Source organism: Mytilus edulis, chromosome 14 (genome assembly GCF_963676685.1).
Source record: "Mytilus edulis chromosome 14, xbMytEdul2.2, whole genome shotgun sequence".
Taxonomy (NCBI): Eukaryota; Metazoa; Mollusca; class Bivalvia; order Mytilida; family Mytilidae; genus Mytilus; species Mytilus edulis.
In genome coordinates, this window is record NC_092357.1 from 58549079 (window position 1) to 58572118 (window position 23040).

General features: G+C 31.5%; 1 protein-coding gene and 1 long non-coding RNA gene across 2 annotated transcripts in view; one reads left to right on the plus strand and one right to left on the minus strand.

Moving 5' to 3' along the window:
- LOC139503738 (cilia- and flagella-associated protein 65-like) overlaps positions 1–17203 on the plus strand; it is a 52261-nt gene extending 35058 nt beyond the window's left edge. Inside the window, exons 35-42 of the mRNA XM_071293582.1 lie at positions 2525–2641; positions 3132–3272; positions 6663–6737; positions 7232–7434; positions 7748–7876; positions 8288–8558; positions 13827–13939; positions 15568–17203. Of these exons, the coding sequence (XP_071149683.1) occupies positions 2525–2641; positions 3132–3272; positions 6663–6737; positions 7232–7434; positions 7748–7876; positions 8288–8558; positions 13827–13939; positions 15568–15721 (1203 nt within the window). The 3' untranslated portion in view covers positions 15722–17203. The remainder of the gene's footprint in view (positions 1–2524; positions 2642–3131; positions 3273–6662; positions 6738–7231; positions 7435–7747; positions 7877–8287; positions 8559–13826; positions 13940–15567) is intronic.
- LOC139503739 (uncharacterized) lies at positions 4254–5014 on the minus strand. The gene is made up of 2 exons (XR_011659181.1): positions 4934–5014; positions 4254–4372 (listed from the first exon to the last, which is right to left on the minus strand). It is a non-coding gene; the product is annotated as an uncharacterized lncRNA (long non-coding RNA).
- Positions 17204–23040: the final 5837 nt, after the last annotated feature.

The following is a 23040-nucleotide window of genomic DNA, read 5'->3' on the forward strand; positions in this document are numbered from 1 at the left end:
AAGTGAGTTTACATTATGGATTGATATCTTTACAGAGTTGTTTGTTTTGAATTTTTATTATTTTATTTCATTTTTGTGCTGTATTGCATGCCATGTTAAGGGCATACGATACAGTTTTGATCCTGTATTTACAAGTTCGTGAAAATTTGAATATAGGCTATTTTTTACCTGATTAAATCAAATATGTAATAAAAAGTATACCTTCATGTGCTACTTTTTGAGTAAAATAAGGTCGAAATTTTGTATATTTGCTCAAAATTCAGATTTGTGGCCGTAATTTCTTTTTCGAAAGAAAGACATAACTTTTTTGTTATAAAAGATAAACACAAATTGTTTTTTGTTACATAATCAGTAATTTCTGTATTTTATAAGTATTCTAAAACATTGTGCATTTTTTATTCAGAAATAACTCATATTTATCAAATGTTCATGAATTGAAGAAAATACGTAATTTTTTGCTGCATGTTTATCAAAATTTTAAAAAATCCTCTATTTACAGTTTTATAAAATTTGGGTCACATAATCTCCCTGCAAAATGAAACAAATTGCTGTTTTGAAAAATAGGGGTCCATGAACTCGTTTTCAAATTAAATCAGTTTGAATGATAAAAATCAGTCGAAAAATGCATCTTTTCCCGATATGTCACAGTTTGACGTCGCGAAAATAACATTTTACGTTAGCAACATCATTACCTCCCCTGTAACTGTATCGTATGCCCTTAAAATGTGTTTATCAATCAATTCAATACACAGCCAAAATTAATTTGGTTTTTGTTTTATAATTTTTTCATCAGAATAAAGGGGTTGTTAGGTTTATGATCACTGAAATGTTACAACCCATAATAAGTTAGTAAAATATTTCATAGGATGATAGAAATATATAAGGCTGAATTTATATGAACACACATGCAATCCTAGAAGTGATAAGAGCGGAGGCATTTCCAAACAATTCAACTTTGATATATAAATAAAAAAGTTCATAAATAAACAATAAAATTTATGTTCTCTAATTTCTGTGATATTTTCACATTTCCTGACCGGTGTGAGAAAAATATTTCTCCTCACTAGTGAAAAATCTGTTCTCGGCAAATTATTGGTTGAAATTTAATTGTGACGTTGAATTTTCTTATTGTGACGTCATGAAAAAAGGAGCCCATGCCTGATGACTTCACATCAAAAGTACACAACTTTCCTCAAATCTTTGAAAAGGAAGAATAATAAACATAAGAGAAACAGATTCCACCACTGTAACTCGTGTATTACGATATTTCTCCACTCTTGACAGTTAAATTTTAATTATTTAAAAAGCTTGGCTAGCCTTGCGCCTTAAATAATAAAATTTAACTGTCTCGAGTGGAGAAATATCGTAATACACTTGTTGCAGTGTAGGAATCTATATTTCTAAAACCATTTTTTTGTCATATAACATATTTGTAAAAAAGGTCTATGTTCTAACCAATCTAATTAAAAACCAATCTCTCATCACTTCCGTTTTCGTGGGAGATCTAACGAAACCCGCTTTGAGGTCATATGTAAGTGACCCCGTTGGTGTGTCTTTTTCGACCAATGAAAATGAGTCTTCGAAGATCTTGAAAGTGTATCGCAAGGTAAAGGGATGTAACTCATTTATTTACGAAGAAATTGTCAGTCCTAATAATACATAAACTTTTTTGATTGGCTTATAGGTCGTCAACTCATTTGCATATCATTATAAATTCATTACTTCCAGTTCACTCACATGTGACCTCAAAGCGGGTTTCTTTATATCTCCAATGCGACATATCAGAAAACGGGAGCGATGAGAGATCGGTTTTTAATTAGATTGTCTCCTAACATGGTGAATTCAAATAATTTTATTTAACTCCTCTGATATGTCCCGTGGGTTTATATGTTTTTTTTAGTACATTAATTTTCATGGATTGAAATAAAGAATTGTATTTCCAATGATATTTGATTTACTTTTTGGTTTTGACAAATTATTTTTATAAGCCTATAGAAACCTTGTTTTTTATTGTTCAGAGGAAATTTTTGCTTACCATTACTCACAGCAATCCATGTAAATATTAAAACAAGAATGATAATAATAATTATATTAATAATGATAATAAATCTAAAATTTTCTTTTTATTATCAAACCATTCTGCATGTGACTTATTTTATTATTTTTAAGGTTACTATTGCATGATTTGTGACTGATAATTAAAATGTTTGTTGGTTTTATAATACAACATTAATTATTTTATATTTAATTCATATCTTTTAACTCTTTAGGAAAATTGAACTTCTGAACACATTGCCTAATTCTGAATATTTCTTAGATCAATTTGTGTAATTTATTTTGTTGACTGCTAGCTATATAGATAGATAAGAGAAATTAATACTATAATTTTAGAATACCCTTTATCCTAAACACTGACAATAAAAAAGTGTCAAGTTGAAAAGTTGAAAATGGGCCTATTATTTCAAAATTTGACAAGTAAGAACTATGTTTAAAACCTTTACCTTTTTTATATTTATATTTACAGTATTTGTCTATATCACCTGTTAGAGGTTACCTGGCCCCAGGAGAGAGCCGTATGTGTCGTGTGGTATTTGTTGCCTGTGGAGTCCCATCATTTTATGACCTGGACTTAGTTTGTGAGGTAAGATAGTTAAGATGTATCATTCTCAAATTGTAAATTTTCCTTTTCCTAGAACCCTATAAAGTAAAATGCATCATGGAATGATGTTATCCCCTCGCTACACAATGTTGAATATATTTTTAAATGTATCCTTTAAAAATATTTTTTAGGCCACTGAACATGGAAAATGATAGTGCCCCTTTCAGGTTAAAGTTTTTGATCAAGTTGAAGTCCAATCAACTTAAAACTTTCTACACATGATCTTTCTAATTTTAATGCCAAATTAGTTTTGACCCCAATTTAACAGGCCATTGAACAAATGAAATGATTGTGCTCATTTAAGGTTTTATGAAGTTAAGTCCAATCAACTTGAAACTTAGTACACATGTTCCCTTTGATATGATCTTTCTAATTTTAATTCCAAATTAAGAGTTTTAACGGTCCACTAAGCATAGAAAATGATAGTGTTAGTAGGGCATACGTGTACAATGAACACATTCTTGTTTTATAGATAACTGATGAAGTAGAGAACAGAGCTTACAAACAGAGACTACAGGATTGGAATGAAGAAAAACGTCGACAGACATACGAGTTTACAATCACTGAGAACGATCTAGACGCTGATCAACGATTACCTGAGGTTGAAATCAAGGTAATACTTAATTGTTTCTCCATCTAAAGCATTATGAATAGAAACATTGGCAGAAAATTGTGTTTATTATGTGTGACATCATCAGGAATAGTTGCCTTTTTTTTTAATGACATCACAAAAGGAAATTGAAAAGAAACCAAGATGATTTGACGTCATAATTAAATTTTGACCAATAATATGAGAACAGATATTTCACTAGTGAGGAGAAATATTTTTCTCACACTTTTCAAGATCTTAAATAGCTGTAATACCACCATTGATTTTCCCCTGTTAGTCTTTGTTAAATTGGCACTTTTAAAAAAAAATGTACAGTATTTACCTTTATTTCAACCAAAGAAATACTTTGCATGAATAAAGTTTAATCCTTTCCAGTGCTACAGTGAAAATTTCACACTACATTTCATTGCATATAAGAAAGTAACCAACACCGGAAGTAAACAACCCAATTTTTACACTGTTATTTACTGGTTACCTGCTTTGATAACTATGTAACCTTAACTTTCCAAAATATTTTATAAGACCATCAAATAAAAAAAGAATGATGCTTTCAGACACCCAACATACATGTTTATGACTCAGAAAAATTTTAAGTGCATTGAAATGCAGGGTTAATTTTTCTACAACTGTCAAATTCAAGGGAATATTTTTTTAGACTTACTTTCGTATGCAACCGGATGTGACGTACCATGATTTGGTGGTATTACACCTAAAGAACACCTAAATGTCAAATAAACTTAATGTAATTTTTTTCCTCCAATTGCAAGTTATTTCAAGCATAACTGCCAAGTTTTGTCTCAGTCAGATCTATAGTTTCAGAGAAAATCACTATAATGTAAGGCCATATCCTACCCCGATTTCAGTCTAATTTCTTTGAAAAATCCTAATTTCAGTGTATCATTATAAAATGCAGTGTTGACTAATATCTGATCATATACTCATGATCTAAGCATTCAAACAATTAAATAGGATACAAAAGACAACTTTAAGATGATATACAATTTTATTGCACCTTTTAGAGTTCATTTGAAGGTCTGTTTTGGTCTGTTTTGGTCCATTTTTCCTTCTTCCTTCTTTTTTCATAAAAACTTGATATCTTTTGCCTAAAAAATAAAACAAATGAAATTATTTTCCCAAAAAAATGAAAGAAATGCAATGTTAAATCAATAATTAAAGTGTTTTAGCTGAAAGAACTGTCTCTATAAATGTCAACAGTCCCCACCGAGAGTTTCTATAAGCCCTTATGTGTAACTTGAGTTTTTGGTCTGTTCCCCGAGTGTGACAAATAACGGTTCCCTTTCAGTCAATCATTTATTGTTCCTGATATCAAAGTCACTTCATTTATGTATTGCAGTATATTTCTAATAGATTAACACAAAACAAGTCCAATTTCTTGTATTTTACATTAGAAAATGAGGAGAAAGAGTAATAAAAAATACCTCAAAATGGTTTAAAAAAGGGTTATGTCCCTTTGAATGCTGGTAAAAAAAAAATTTGGTAAGAATTATAAAATTTAAGTATGTGAGATTGGTTTCTGATGTGTATAAATCCAAGGCAAGTGTTTAAATGATGTTTTGTCGGTGCAAAATACAGACGGCACAATGGCAAATTGTAAACTTTTGCGGCCAAAACAAAAAGAAAACATGACATTAGTTGATACATACCTCAATGCTAAAGTGTCATCTGCAGACAAATTCACATATAAGATTTTTCAACAGAATGCTCGTCAGATCATGGTTAACACTGAAATGAAAAATCACATGTTGTATAAACAAAACTGTAAGGGTGATTTAAAATTTGACACAGAGGCTCACGTAAAATGGGGATTAGCATGGCAAGCTATAAGAAAGGTCTCAATGTAATATATGTATGTGGATTCAAAAGTGTATTTCATAAATTATATCATATGAACAAAAAATAAGACTTCTCTTTAAAACCATTATTGTTTTACCATTTTAAATCAAACAGTCTTGGTAGGGTTTGTGTTTTCGACACCTTGTTGGGTGTGTACCACAACAAACTTGGCGGTCTTGGTTGATATGAGGCGGCTTGAAAGACAAGTGCTCAGGGTTGATGCATCTCTTCTGATGACACAGATGAGACACATCAAATTCCTCTGATAGGTCAAATTTCTCAGTGTGCAACATGTATGCAAATCTGGACCATACAATGTTCTTTTTTTTCTGTCCCAAGGAAACCTAACACTATACACTGAATACAGCTTTGTCTGTCCACCCATTTGACTTAGCAAACACCCGTAAACCCCCATTTCAAGGCAATTTTCCCTCAAACGTGCTTTCTGTGTCTAAATCCATTCCGAATTGTCCATTTTTACAACGTATGAACTAGTTTAGTAATCATTTTTAAAAATGAAAGTACAATAAGGTCACCAGTGCCCGTGTAGTTTCCCTATATAGCTGTAATACCACCATTGATTTTCCCCTGTTAGTCTTTGTTAAATTGGCACTTTTAAAAAAAATGTACAGTATTTACCTTTATTTCAACCAAAGAAATTCTTTGCATGAATAAAGTTTAATCCTTTCCAGTGCTACAGTGAAAATTTCACACTACATTTCATTGCATATAAGAAAGTAACCAACACCGGAAGTAAACAACCCAATTTTTACACTGTTATTTACTGGTTACCTGCTTTGATAACTATGTAACCTTAACTTTCCATAATATTTTATAAGACCATCAAATAAAAAAAGAATGATGCTTTCAGACACCCAACATACATGTTTATGACTCAGAAAAATTTTAAGTGCATTGAAATGCAGGGTTAATTTTTCTACAACTGTCAAATTCAAGGGAATATTTTTTTAGACCTACTTTCGTATGCAACCGGATGTGACGTACCATGATTTGGTGGTATTATACCTTATTGCTGATCAATGTTTATCTGATGTTATAATTTAGGTAACATATTAATGTCAGAATCTCAAGAATTATAAGTAGAAACGTTATTAAGCAAAATGTCTTTTATTATACTGTGGATTCATTATTATTCGTTGGACACTAATTGTCATGAATTTTTGTTGGTAAAGGTGAAGCACAAATTTAAATGGTAATGATTAACATTTTTTCAAAAGACTTTATATGCAGATATTGTTTAAACCACAAAATCAAATATCCATAATTGCAAATTAAATTCTCATTTGAGCTTGTTGTTTCATTAGTGTAGTTTTGTCAGATTGCTCATATTTTGGACATATTAAAATCGGTTGACCCATTTGAATCTGTTTTCTTATTATCTGTGCCTATAGTAAAAAAAAAATGACTGCTTAAAAAAAATGGATAAAATTCATAAGATATGAAGTAGATATTGAAAATGTCAAAATAATGTAAATCCAATTCTTATACATGTAGTAAATATTAACTTATTTATTCTAGGAGAGGACAGCAAGTCGACTTAGTTCATTAGAAACAAAACGTGAGAATTCAGAAGGAGAGCTGACCAAATATAGGGTAATTTTATTTCTCATTGTTCAAGGCTATATGGTTGCCTGTAATTGTTTACATCCACTTTATTTGAACTTGGGTTGACAGTTGTCTTATTGGCAATCATACTTTTATTTAATTTTATAATATTTGAAATTCTATATGTTTTCATCTGTATTATATCCCTTCTATAGGAGTTTTCTAGTCATCTGCTTGTCCCTCTGTCTGTCTGTTTGTTTATTTGTTTGTTACTGGCTATCCAGTTTAGTTTTTGGTCACGTACCGAGATGTGATCTCACCAATATAAAACTAAGTATAAATGTTCATTATGATGTGAATTTTTGATGATTATTTACTAAATGATAGTTTTTATCATCATTTTTATTCTCCTGTTTTATGGATCAATGAACTATTGAAAAACTAATTTTTAGTAATAAATAAATAAGTAAAAACTACTAGATAAAAAATAAATAATGAAGATGGAAAAATAAGACATTCTTTTATTATCATTTTTATCATAGACCCTGCCACCAATCAAAGTGCTATCGCCTGATGAGGAGAAAGAAATTGCTGTCCAGAAAATGAAGAAAGATTCTTTACTGTGGGAGAAACCAAACTCTCCCAAGCCTTTCTTACTTCATCTTGGACTAACAGCTAGAACCCATGATGTTAGAGAATTCCAAATTAATTTCCCAGAAGAATACAGAAACTTTTATATAGATCGGTATGTATTTTATGTTTTGATGGTATTACAAGAGAATTTTGGCTATTTAAATTACTAGAAAATGCTAGCAAAATCGTGGTACAATTGGACGATTGTTGAATTAACATCGCAAATATTTCTAACTTTAAATGGTTTGAGGTGGAGTTGCCACTCAATGAAATCAGTCTCCTCTTTTAGTAGTATAGATCATAGCTGGGACAATATAAATAAAGAACCTAAATATGTGAGAAGAAAATTCACTCATATTTTGTTAATTGTGATTTTTTTATTTGATAAAAATTTCTATTATATGCTATATATGTTATTTTAACAGTTCATTAAGTGAGAAAATGGCACCAAAAATAGAGAAGAAACAAAAACAGACAGTGACGACACCTGATCTAATAACATGTTCTACTGCTGAGGCTGATGTTGTGTCTGGTGTCCTTAGTAATGTTCTGCGGTAAGGATTTACTTAGAATATAGAAATCATTGTATTTTATTTGAGTAATTGAGGATGTATATGATAGGTTTTACTGTTACAAACTGTTATTTTAGAATGTATTTTATTTGAGTAATTAAGAATGTATATGATAGGTTTTACCGTTACAAACTGTTATTTGAGAATCTAGAGATCATTGTAATTATTTGAGGAATTGAAGATGTCTAGGATTAGTTTGACTGTTACAAACTGTTATTTTAGAATTTAGAGATCATTGTATTTTATTTGAGTAATTGAGGATGTATTAACTGTTATTTTCAGAAACTCATTGGGAAAGGGATTACATGTATTGTGCAAATATCTTACGTTTATATTTTTCTATTTATAAAAAGTTCTTTTTGAAAATAAAAAGATAATTTATATCTTTTACAGAGGTTTATTGGATGATACATATTTCCATGAAGCGGTCAGAAAGGTGACCAATGAATCAATTCCATATTATGCCCAGATTGGCCAGCGTCCAGTTACAGCACCAACTCCATCAAGAGAATCTACAAAGGTTACTGGAAGGTCATCTCCTCCCAAGGAAGATGATGGGCGTGTCTCTTCTGTATCCCTGCCCATGTCAGAAGCTGGTTCCGTAGTCAATGGTCAACGACAAAGTCCTCCTTCATCTGCAGGAAGTCAGACTAGTCAGAAAAAGGTTGGTACCCATTTGTCTTTTAGAAGCAGGGTTGTCTTTTTTCTGTATCCCTGCTCATGTCAGAAGCTGTTTCTGTAGTTAGTGGTTGGTGCCAAAGTCCACCCTCCTCTGCAAGAAGTTAGACTAGTTAGAAAAAGGTTGGTACCCATTTGTCTTTTAGAAGCAGGGTTGTCTCTTTTCTGTATCCCTACCGATATCAGAAGCTGTTTCAGTAGTCAGTTGTTGGCATACCTGTCAACCTGTGACAATGAAAATGCAGGTCATGACCTGCATTGAAGAATGAAATCTCAGGTCATAACGCTTACACACTTTTTCGAGCTGAATTTCAGTATTTAGGGGGGCATTTTTCTTATAATTTAAATCAAACAATTTCCAAATATGTTCACATGGTTAAGTAATTTAAAGTTTTATTAATTATTATTTCATTGCACTTTAAGCTTTTGATAAATTTGTGTAACACTGCCTTACAGGGATAATTCACGATTTTTCATTTTTCATCTTATTATGTTCATAATACCATAAAAAACATATTCACCAAGTTTTATTTTGATATGAAAAGTAATAAAGAAGAAAATTGAGAATTATTAATTTTATTTCTTCAAACTTCCTGACTTATGTGACATAGTTTAAGTCTTGTTGCATGTCGGGAGTGAAATTAATCTCATTTAAGTCTTGTTCGTTAACCATCTATTTAACGCTATTTAAAGCGCATTGACGACTTTTGGTGTAGCTATTAAGGCCACGGTTTTTTAATTTGATGGTTTACGGATTTTCCCAATGAAAAAGTCGGGTCGGTCGGTCGGGAAAAAAAAAAGAAAAAAAATCATCTTTGAAGACAGAAAAATATGCAAAATCAATATATATTTCACCTTTCTAACAATATGTTTGTTATGCTATTTTATCATCATTTCTTAAATTTTAGTTCGATGAAATATTATTGCTCAAATGTTATAAACATCGCATGACATTGTCTAATAAATTACAGTAAAAAAAAAGGGGGGTGCACGGACAAAGACGAAATTAAATCGTCATATCAGAAACAAGAAAAATAAATTCGCGTAGCTCTTTATCAATTCCAGAAAACTTGGTGAATAATGATCTTCAAGCACGAAAACTGATAAAGAAAAAAATGTAAAAACGTCGTACGAAAATAAGTTTCAACACACGTGTTAAAAACCTAATAGACTCGTCCACTGGAAAACGAGATTATCGGGTTAATCTGTTGTCTCGCATTCCCGTTTTTTATCCAAATGGACGATAATTTTTTCATTATCTATGAAACAAGAAAATTCCAAATGATTTGTTAATATTCAGTACTTCAACTTGATGCCTTTACCCTGTCCACATTTGGACAAGTCTATTTCTATGAGATGATGATCTTACGGACTGATGACAAATAAGGGAAACGAACTTATTGTGTAATTGGTTTTAAAAACAAGTTTCGTTCCGCAATATTATTTGCGCAAACGACATTTCAAGGTCAGTTATAATTGATTTGTCTATTTTTAGAAACGTAAACTGGAAGTTTTATTTTTTCACAACAGAAAGTGTTATCAATTTTGTTAGTGATTAATGCATTTCATTTCATAAAAAAAAAATTATTTAATTATTTTTCAGGGATAATGCATTTGTTAGGGTCGGCGGGAATAAAAAAGCATGAAAAGTCAATTTTATTTTTATTCTGGAAATCAGAAAAATCGGGTCGGCGGATCCGTAAACCAACAAATTAAAAAATCCTGGCCTAACCAACGAAAAGTGAGTGATAGCCATGCAACTTTTAAAATTAGATTGTAGGATTTATGTGTGGATTTTTTTATACGACTTAAGTAATCATAGTAAATAATACAATAGAACATTTTTATGATTTTTTTCAACAAATAATTTAAGCAAACATATGAAACTGACATGTTCGATAGTGTATTAAAAAATACATGTTTGTATTCTGAACTTTTTGCTTCATTCCAGCAAACATTTTCACTTGCTTGTACTGTGGAAATAAAATGTGTATTAATTTGTGACACTTAGTGAATGTTGAATGCGTAGTTAAACTCAAGGTAATTAAAAGATTAGCATTATGTAATTCTAATCTTTTGATCTTCATTCAGTGACATCTAGTCGTCACGGTTCACCATTTCAGGTGTGAACAACATTTCGTATGAATGATATACGGGACTCAGTTATAATTTTAGACACAGAAATGTAAGAAAGAGAATTAAAATTAATTTACGGGAGTAACAAGGTCACACAATAACTGGAAAGCTGTTGTATATTTTTATATATTTTGCATAAGCTCACTTTTAAATGAATTATGACTTCTGATTACTTTTGTAACGATAAAATACTGAATTATTTTAATTGAATAAATTTATAAATAAAAATAGCCTAAACACGAGTGTATGAACTAAAAATTGTACTTTTTAAAATTAATATTTCAAACAGATAATTAACAATTGCAATTATATAATTCAGTCCATCCAAAGCGATCTTTATTTACCTATTTAGGAATTAATGTTCTCATCAAAATATTTTAAATCTCACAACGCATGAATACTTCAGCTATTTGAAAAAAAAAGATGTTTTAAAAAATTGACAGGAAATTTAAGGATCTTCTTGGAATGGAATCGAAAAATTACGAATAGATATTCTTTTTAAGTGTGAAAAACGTCAACCAAATTTATTCATAATCAGGAACGTCCTTATTAAAATAGTCTTCGTCTCACAACGTATAATACTTTAGCTATTTGACCAACGATGTTTGAAAACAAAAGACAACAAATTTAATGTCATCTTTCCCTATTTTTGAATGTAATTATAAGTCTGTTCAACTGGCAAGAATACCCCTAAAGCGGACAAGCAGTTTATTCTTTAAATTGCTGTCATTGAATATCAAGAAAGAAAATAAATCCCGAAATTGATCTGAAACTGTAATACTCAATAGTTTTCCCAGAAAATATTCACATCCCTTGGGGATTATAAGTGTACGTCCAGTTGCATGTATATTACATGAATGTCGAAACAATTGTGATGATGACGAATTTCTTCCTTTATTTGAGAACAATCTAATTGATATATAAATCTGTGATTTTACTATGTTCATAACTTCGGTGATCCAAAGCAAGTTATATATCGACCTGTATTTAAATCAAATTGGTTCTCTTCTCCTTCTTTTGGTATACAATAGTCTATTACATACAGTTGGCATACGTGGACTAGTCTATTTACAAAAATTTTACCCCAATTTACACAAAATGTATGTTTCTTTCTTATGTTCAATGTATACATGTATATATCTTAAATTGCGATATAGTTCCGTAACTTTCTATCCAGGCGTATAAAGGAATCATCGACAAGTGCGTACATTTTTTTTTAAATCAATATTTCTGGTATGTTCCAATCTGTTCTTTACTATTGACAACGAGTATATATTACATTTTCCCAAATTAACCCTTGGAAAAAATATATATGTAAATAGATTTTTATTTCTTCAAATCTTTTTTTTTTTTGGTATTATTTATATTTTTATAAATAATATTCTTTACACCAGAAATGTTATTTATAAACAAGCGTATGACTTAAGTAATGACTAGTATATTATATCACTTTCGGACACGCAAGACAGAGATGTATATTATACACCTGATAGTTCAAAATGGAAAGTTATAAGTTATCGGCCGTGTACACTGATCAATACCTACAGAAGTGAAACGATGCACGAACTTGCAAGCCCGACAGGAAATCGCTTGAATACCTGGACGTGTCACCTCACACCCCTCACAATACCTTTGGGAGTAATACCTTAAACCATGGTGATGATCAGATGAGGGAAGATCATAATTTATTTGAATAAAGTTTATTACTTTAAAGAAATATGAACAAATTAGATTTTCGAAAACAATTTTCAGGGAACACTTATTTATGATTTCAACTTTGACTTTTTCACTAATTCCAATATTAACAGTTTAAAAATAACAGACCATGGTAATTTGAAAAAAAATAAGAATATTTTCCGTATCAAGTTAGTTAGTCGGATGATTGACAAGATATCGACACGCAATTACGACTACATCGGTTACTGTAGTTTTGTTCCTTTGTGGTTTATAGACATATCGTTGTTATTAATCGGGAAAGAAGACAAAATGGCCGAACGCAGAGAATTGATACTCTAAATTTAAAATCGATGGTGATCTCTTATCTAGCGGAATAAAACTTTAATATCTATGAATTTGAGCATTTTTATACAGAATGAACATAATATCAATTTTTGATTTTTTTGCGAAGTTTCCCTTTAATACCTTTTTTATTGATATTCATTAAATTTATACAATGTATTACATTTTATTATCAATACATACATGATATCAACTTTACCCTCTAATAATGTTTTTCAGTTTATATTCTACAAATGGAAGTATTTGATATACTTTACAGCCCTTACATGTTTGACATTTAGAAAAAAAATATTGAAATTAGATTATAATAATATAAAGTTAAACAGTTAAAGGAAGTATTTATTTTATAATTGTATGACGGTAGAAAAATAATGAAATGTAATATTTCAATATGTATTTGCATTCAATTTGTTTAGATTTAATCTTTTTTACCCCCAAAAATGTAAAAATAAGGAACAATTTTGAATGGTGACAAAAAAGGAAAAGTAACTCCAGTTGTTTGTAAAACAACAGTGAAATACACAAATTATTTAAGACCTAAAGCTAAGCCTAAGGTAACTGATGTTAATTAACACCGAAGCTGTCAAGTGAAGCCATGCACTTCACGGGTCACTTAATTTGACAGTTTACACCGCTAGCTGAACTTCTTGTTCATGGAAGAATTACGAATTTGCTGGTATTTCACTTATGAAATCACTTATGAAATCTGAAGGCTAAGAAATCCATGTGAAAAAGGGTCATTTTTTGGGGTTATTCAATGACCCGTGAGGTGTCCTGGGTGATCCCTCAGAAAATCTCGGGTCACATACAGGTCAGTTGACAGGTATGTTGTTGGTGCCAAATAACCCCCCCCCCCCCGTTCCAACCAAATTCAATAGATGTGTTTTTATAAAAAAAAAAAATCTGAAGGATGTTCGCTTTATTGTTTTTTTAAAAGACTATTACAAATTAATAGCATATAAATCGCGTACCATAAACAGCAGAAAAAGTTACAGGTCCATGACCTTGTTGTTGAGATATATAAAAACATAGGATTTGGAAAATATCTGACACATATACCAGCAGACATCCTTAAATCAATTCTAATCTGTCATTTCAGGGAAAAGGGAAGAATGGAAGAAAAACAAAAACACCTCCTCGGTACACTAGAGATGAAATCCAGAGAATTAAACTTGAAGAAAGTAGATTGAAAGAAAAACAATTGTTAAAAAAGTAAGTGCATACTTATGATGAGTAGTTCATTTATAAATACAATATTGTTATTATTTCCTTGTTTGTTAACAAACTTTATAAGCTATTAAAAAAAAAATTATGTCAAGAAGTTTAACATTGGTTTGTTAAAGTCATAAGAAACGAGTGACCGGTGAAAAATAATGTTCTTCCAATTCTTGAACTAATGCATACAAACATCCTAAACTTCGTCTTCTGTGCTCGAATTTATCATTTTTTTCGTGTAAATTTCGTATAATTGTCAATTTTTTTTCTCAATCGGTCAGTGTTGTTGTGAAAATATGGCAGATAATTAAAGTTCGTATTTTGAAGCCGAAGTTTAACGATTGTCACCTGTTTGTCAACAATTGACGAAAAATAAACAAAAAAGCATGGAAATTGAGCACGTGTTTAACATGTAAATTCAGATAATAGTTTATTTTAAGGACATCCATGCGTATTGTGGTCACCGGATTTTTACGAGATGGGTCACACTGAGGTCACCTTGCATACGGAAAATATGTCAGGGGGAATAGCTTGCTGGAAGGAAGCTATTCAAATAAAGTAAACTTCTTCTAAATATGAATAAATTAAAGAATTTTCTTCAGAAAAAAGTATATGTACATAAGTTTTATAATGAAAACTATCCATTGAGTTATAAAAATCATATGCATTATTTTTTTTTGATTTGAGGTTTCTTATGACTTTAAGCTTTTAGTTGTTACTTCCTTGTTTGTTGAAAAATTTACAAGCTATTTAAAAATTAAGATTATGTTAAGAAGTTTAGCATTATTTTGTTGAGCTATTTATTTATGCAATATTGTTATAATTTCCTTGTTTTAAAAAAAATAAAAATTGGAAGTTTTATAACTTGTAAAACAAAAAGAGAATATCAAATTTTAAAAAGTGAAAAAAGATGGTTTTATTCTAATTGAAAAAGGAAATACAAGTCTTATTAGGAAAGAAATGAATACTATAGTAATGCTAGATGTAAGTTTACATCTCCATTCGAAAAAAGTAAGCCAGGAGCAAAACAGCCAAAAAAAATCTTTTTACTCTTATTTACTTGTGTTCTAGAGGGGCCTCGGTGGCTAAGTGATCTAATAATTACTACTGCTATTACTAGCCTGGCAACACTGAGGTCATGAGTTCGAACCCCGCTCTTGCGGGTGAACTCGACTCCTGTCTTAATTGAATAGGATTGTCAGTTTTCCTAATGAAGGTCAGTGGTTTTCTCCAGCAATCCTGGGATTCCTCCACCACATAAATACTGGCCGCCATGAAATAGTCAAAAAGTGGTGTTAAAGCACAGAAAATCAATAATTTTGTGTTCCATATAAAAGCTTTGAGATTATAACATTATGACAGATGGATACCTGATTCTAAGAGTTATTTTCTTCCAATGTCTAAACATTTGATTTTTTCTATATTAAAAACCTGACTAAACCGAATCCTGTATAAACAGAAAACCTGTATCAACCAAACATGTTCGTAAGCAACATCATATCAAATTATGTGTGTTGAGAATCTGATAAAACTGAACTTCGGCCAAAACCGAACAAAATTTTAAGTCCCAAAGAGGTTCTGTTTAAACAGGTTTCACTGTATTAAAAAATGCCATTGCTTTGTAGGAATCCAGAGTTTGGAAACATGGCTGAATCAGTGATGGAGAATGCCTTATTAAACATAATGACTGAAGCTTTGAATGAAGAATTCAACATCACTGCAAGACCTAGATTTATAGCTCTTCCTAAAAGAACAGCATCTGCCAAAAGCCAGAAATAAGATCTAGGATTGTAAACAATTCAGAAGATAAAGATACTTTCTTGAGTTTATGGTCTTTGTGTATTGACAACCAATTCAGTGTTCAGAAGAACAGACCATGCTTAAAAAATCATGACTATCTGTAATGTAGAAGAATGATATTAAGGGAGATAACTTTTCATATAAGCGAATGGGGATATCTTAAATGGGTTATGTCCCTTTACCATGCTAGGAAAGGGGCATAACTGAATTTGAAGTAAATGTTTCTCTTTAGGATATTTTGACCATTAGTTCCCCCAGAGAATATGATATAAGTGGTACCTGTGTTTTTATCTACAACATGAGCATAGCTGTATGAAGCAAATTCAGAGTGTGCATCTTGTGTTGTTTCAGAATCTATTGAATTATGGTTTAAAATTCAGAGTTTTTTTGAAACAGGCGTTTTGGGTTTTAATGATGGACATCTAACCAAAAGCATGAAAATCTTATGTTCTATTGCAAACAGGTTTTGAAATAATTATTTTCTGGATGAGGTTTCTGTATCATTGTAAGGTTGATTGCTCAAATATGCATTTTTGCAATGTTTGGACTATAATTAATTTATTACCCTTAATAGTTTCCTTGGAGCAAGCTTTTAATTTTTTGTTTCTTTAATCCTCTATATATACTCCCTTATAGTGAAAAGAAGATAATTTGTTCAAAGGGAGTTTAATGACCTATGTATATATTTTATCCATAAAAAGGGAATTATTTCAAGTTAGAACAGACAACTGGTTCTTTCTAAATGGAAATGAAAATGATGCTATACTAAGAAAACAGTAAATATCTATTCTTTTGCTAAATTTAATTGAAAAATTTATTAAAAAATGACCATCCTGTATAAAATGAATGTATCTGTTTATTTGTATTGTATATAACTATTTATATGTTATTTGAAGATTGTCTGTGATATCTTGTTATATTTACATTTGAAGAGTTTTATTATGTGTGATGCTCTCTAAACTGCTTTAAAATCTGTATTTGTTTACATATGATAGTCAGAAAAGTTCTTCACATTCTGTTCTGTTTATATTTTGATTACTCTGCTTTAACATGGTTTTGTTGGTCCATTTAAAGATGTTCTTCTTTTTGTCTTAAGTAGCATTCAAATGTTTTCATCTTTTATATGTATAGAAAATGTAGTTTTTACTTTTTGAAATTGACTTTATAGAGATTGGTCTCAAGTAATAAAACCTGTCTAAATATTTGTTGTTTGAAAAATATGATATTTTAAGTATGTGATAATGGCGAAGGCCTGTAAAGAGTATGTAACAGACTGTGAAGTATATTTCCGTAGTTTCCCGTAATTTCAAACTTGTAAAAACATTCCGTCCACAAATTTTACAAATTTATTTTATTACAGATTTTGTATTACAGTTTGTACTCACCACAGATAGTATTGGACCTTTTTGTCTGTATATTAAATTATATATTTTTTATCTGTCAAATAAACTGTGAGAATATAATTTAATTTTTTTCATTGATTTTGAATAGAGGTCATATTTTTTTTAGGAAATGATTGTGAAAATATGAAATTCATCAGTTCTTCTGAATGAATAGTGTGGTACTGTGAATATTCGTTGGATACTAATTTTCGTGGATTTCGTGGGTACAGGAGAACCACGAACGAATTACAAATTTTCTAAAGGAATGTGTGCAGACTTTGCCAAAACCTCGAAATTGAATAAATGAATCCACAGTAAATATGCCCTTAAATTTTGAGGAAATTAAGGTTGCAGATCCCTAAAGAATTTTTAACATAATGCTTTATTCTTGTGATGCCTAGTGCCTTTGTATGGAGTTGTATAACAATTCTTGAAGGGTAACCAGGAAAGCCATTATGAATAGGATAGTCGGACTACTGACACAAAGGTTCCTGGTTCCATCCCCACTCGGGGGAGAAAATTTCAGGGACCAAATATTTGGTTCTCCCTTGACACCATTTGTGAATATGGTCTTGAGAAACGATGATAGTCCGATGATAGATTTCGAAAAAGGGCAGGCTAATGCCACTATATGGCAAGATTAATATAAGTTGCAATAACTTGTTTCCCAATCCACCATACATAACTATGTTTAAACTAATATAATGAAAATGCTTTTTATTTAGAAATTCTTTTTAAGAAGATGATGATAATTCCTGATCAAGAGATGTGCATCAAATCAAGTAAAGAAACTGTGTCCCTATTACTAGTCAGCTAGTGGACTGACTCACCATGCAATTTTGGGTACAACAATCCAGCTGGGGTTAAAAAATAACCCTTTCATATATCGATTTATGTGTAAATCTCTACCCATGTCTACTTATTGGTATACAGTGAAACCTGTTTAAACCGAACCTCTTCAGGACTTAAAATTGTGTTCGGTTTTGTCCAATATTCGGTTTTATCAGGTTCACAACGCATACAAAGTGCTTTTAAGAACATGTTTGGTTTATACAGGTTTTCGGTTTCTGCATTATTCGGTTTAGCCAGGTTTCACTGTATTACCTCTGTGAAATTGTATGTCATTGATATATTTGATATTCCAAAAAGATTACCTCTACCAGCGAGCAACATGTGTGTGAATAGCTTAACATCAAAAGATATGATATGATTTCCAATTAAAACAGCTCATCACAAGTGACCAAATGTCACAGACATTAACAACCATAGGTCACTGTGAGGCCTTCAACAATGAACAAAACCCATACCAAAATAGTCAGCTATAAAACAAACCCGAAATGATAAATGTAATACAATCCATACAAGAAAACTAACGGCCTGATATATGTATAAAATAATGAAAAAAAAAACAAATGTGATATACAGCACCAAACTACTATCAATCAATCACAGGACAGGCACATTTGACAATGTTAAACTAGTTTGAATGCATTAACCATGTTAACCCCTCTAACCTTGGGAAATGGTGTAACAATATAACAGAAGAACCGGACAGGATGGGGCAGACTAAAAATATACAACCCCACAGCATAAGAAAGACACTAGTACAGATTTGGTAGCACTAGCAGTTACTGACATCTAGTTCAAAGCCAATAACAACTAAAAGAAGAGTATCAAGCACTAAAATTTTAATCGGTCAAACATTTTACATCCAATGGATTTATTGTAAAGATTCATTAATAGACTGTGAAAATATGACATTGTGCTATGCCGAAAAACAGGCACAGAAAGATTGTAAAGCTATGAATGTGCATGTGTAAATAAAATGATATCGAGTTCAATTAAGATTTACCAAAATTAAGAAATAAAAAAAGTACTCCTTGACTGTATACCTTACAACCAAATGATTTTTAATTACCTGTGTACGTTATTTGGCAGCATTTTATCCAAAATATGGCTGTCTTTTTGATTTTGGTTTACATCTCACCCCTTATTTTATTGATTAAGTGTGTCATTGATGAAATTTATTTGTTCAGTGTATGTTCACAGGGGCGGATCCAGCCATTTATAAAAAAAAGGTAGTGGTTTGGGGGGAGGTCCTTACCCATTACAAAAAGAGGCGGGGGAAAGGTCCTTACCCATTACAAAAAGGGGCGGGGGGAAGGTCCTTACCCATTACAAAAAGGGGCGGGGGGAGGGGGTGTTCCCAACCATATGTCCCCATTCAAATGCATTGATCGTCCAAAAAAGGGGGGTTTCAACCCCCCAGACCACCATTTCTGGATCCGCCAGTGGTTCACTTGTTTAAAAAATAGTCTTTTGATTGATTTAAGGCATTTCAATTGATGTTTATATTGTGTCTTTCTATATCGTGATGTTACACTATTGTGTCATATAAGGGCAAAGGTTGGTACCTATTGAAACGTTAACATAAACCCACTGATTTATTTGCACCTGACCTAAAATCATGTTTTATTGTGGAAATGGTTGATTTTCCATATCGTATCGGCTTCATCTAATTCGGTTTGGACGGGTGTTATAGTCATCCCTTCGCAAAGGACAAGGTTCACTAATGGCACAAAATGACCTAAAATATCAACTTTATCATAAAACACCAAAAAGGTCTCAATTTGTTTCGTAAATGGGTCTATTTCAAAAGTATAAATGCTAAATATGTAGGACTCGGAGGTGCGATGGGGACGCTGAAGTGCGATGGTCACGCTGAAGTGCGATGGTCCACCCCGAAGTACGATGGTCCTTTCGCTGAGGTGCGATGGTTTGGTCTGACGTTAGCATATTGTGACGTTTAGCCTTAGTAAAATACAACATAGATTCGCAGGAAGGACGACAGGGTTGTGTAGATGAAGGTTTCATGTTAACAAAGGAAACGAAGGGGAAAAGAAAGTAACGAACTATTCAAGTTCCGAAGAGTTTTGAGCATTATAAGTTGAGGTTACAAACTAGTCGTGCAACAAATCATTGAGAGCAAAGCAGCTGATGGATGAACTTTGTCTGCATATCGGAAAACCAGTGTTAGGAATTATGCCACAAACCAAAAACAAATAAATAAAGCATATTGATCTAAATATTAATTTGGATTTACCTTTAAGTAAAAGTCTCGTGATTCTATGTCGACAATTTAATAGAAAAAAAATGTACTATTGTACTAGTAATGTTTTTGCTATATCAAGTTGCTATAATGATGAATCCTGATTTGTAAGAACACTGTCATTCTAGTCTTTTTTTTTATAGTGGTTGCAGTGTTGATGTTTTACAACATGTTAGGCCAAAATTGACCTACAATGTAACTGATCCCTACATGTACTTCCCAATTTGTCATCACCTATTTTTTTCGTGGAATAATCAACAAGGATCGCTATTTGTCATACATAAATGCACTAAGTGTTTTTTTACTCCGTGAGCAGTCGGGTATATATAAATGGATGAATAATTGTTGTGAGCAATTTCTAAGTTTTGTCGTAATATATAATAAAATGAGATGGACCCGTCTTTGTACTATTATATAGACCTACACTCTGTATCTTTTTTTTTCGTCTTGAACGGCATATTATTTTACTCTCAACTACTGCGTGCTAATCGGAGAATTAGCATATTTTAAAATTAGATTAAAAAAATCAAAATTTAAAGCCTTAAGTTTTGTTTGACATAAACAGAAAATTAAAATCTTCCTAATTCGAGGCTAAGAGCTATACATTTTCTCAAATCGTTATGATATTATTTCATTTAACCAGCTTGTATATACATTTTGCTTTTTTTCCAATGTCACAGGAAGACCATCGTACTTCAGCGTAACCATCATCGCACTTCGGCGTATAGTTATCAACAAGTTAACGTCACAATGTCACCATCGCACTTCAGCGTATTAACCAACGTACTTCAGCGTAGACCATCGCACTTCAGCGTGACCATCGCGGTTCGGAGTACCATCGCGGTTCCGAGTCCTACAAATATATTAGTTCTTTTCATAAGAGTACAAGATATTCGCCAAAAGTAATCCCATTTTGGACATTTTGTCAAAATATGATGATTTTGTGCATTTTTCAGACCTAAAAGCTTTTGAAACACATTGGCCGCCACTTACAATTCAAAATGTGTTGTAACCAAAAGATTCCAATTTTGATATACATTTCATCAAAATTAAAACTTTTTGGATCGTAGATGGAGGCCAAGGTTAATTATGCCAAAAACAATTGAAATTATGGACAAAAAGTACCAAAATTGACCTTTTAATACAAATTATGCTCATTTAAGGGGTCATTGCTCCATAAATAGTAAAAAGTAAAATCACAAAAATACTGAACTTAGAGGAAGATCAATTGGGAAAGTCCATAATCACATGGCAAAATCAAATAACAAAACGCATCAAAAACGAATGGACAAAAACTGTCATATTCCTGACTTGGTACAGGCATTTTCAAATGTAGAAAATGGTGGATTAAACCTGGTTCTATAGCGCTAACCCTTTCACTTTAATGACAGTCTCATCAATTTCCGATATTTTTACATTGATGCGTTAAATAAACACACACAATAAATATAATAGTCAAAATATGGGTACATCAGTCATCATCGTTTAACAATTTTAAAAGGAACAATTTAACAGAACACAAAAACATCTACTATCTACGAACACATTTATTGATTTGAGTGTCTGACGTCAGAAAATTTTATACGTCACATAAATTTAAAAATTTTCATGGGAATGTTAGCATACAGGGTTAAAAAATCAAAAATATGTAAGAATAAATTTAAGAAATAGACCGAGATTTAAACTAGTCCAAAAGTTATATATAGAATTTATAAGAATCCAAAAATAGTTAATTCCACTACGCGATTGAATGATTTTGACGTTTGTGGTTCAACGTATATTGTAATTCATAATAGAAATATATCATACTGACGGGATCTTTTAAAGTACAGAGTCACGTTATAAGAACAAAAGAAATACAAAAAGTCGCATATACAAAACAAACCACAAAAAATGAAAGCCAATACAAACACATTGACGAGATGTATAAGTACCGAGCCACGTGAAACGGAAATCACACGAAACCATCCAACAGTAAAAGTAATATTAATAATAGAACAAAGACAAATGAAAGAACTATAAAACACGTTGTTAAGATGATAAACAACATCAGTAAGAAGAATCTATACATCAAGACCATCGTGTATTATTTGAGAAGTTGATACGGAATATTTATCAACAAGGTCTTGGTACCTTCCGATGAACTTTTTTAGAAAAAGAACGAGACGTTCTTTGACATACCCCTGTTTCATCAACTTTCTACTCAGACACTGATGACGTATTACAAAGTCTGAGTAGGAGCTGCAAGCTCTTGAATATCGAATAAGTTGGGAAATATATATTCCATATGCAGGTGAAGTTGGTATATTGCTAGTAAGGTGGGGGAAATTTATGATTTCAAAATTAGAATCGTCTCGTTTGTCATAGATTCTGGTACTGAGATGACTGTGTAAGTGAAATTCGAGATATAAGTCTAAAAATGAGGCGGAGGAAGCCGTGTTTGTTGTTTCTTTAATCTCTAGTTCTGGGGGATATATTAATGGAACCCAATCAGAAAAGTTCGGATTGTTTATGGAAAGAACATCATCAATATATCTGAAAGTGAAATTAAATAATCTGGCTTCTTTGATTCTCTTGTTTTTTACAAGTGTCTGGAGGAACTCCGATTCAAAGGAAAGTGCCAGAAAAAATATTTTTGTCTTAGTAGTATTATCACAAGTATTTCTATGTGAAATTTGTAATTTTATGGCCCGATTTAAAAAACATAAAAAATTCAGGGCCAATTTTAACCCTTCGTGAACCTTCATGAGTTGGTTGACTGTTATGGAATATTCATTTCACAATGTAGCCGTATTTGGCACAACTTT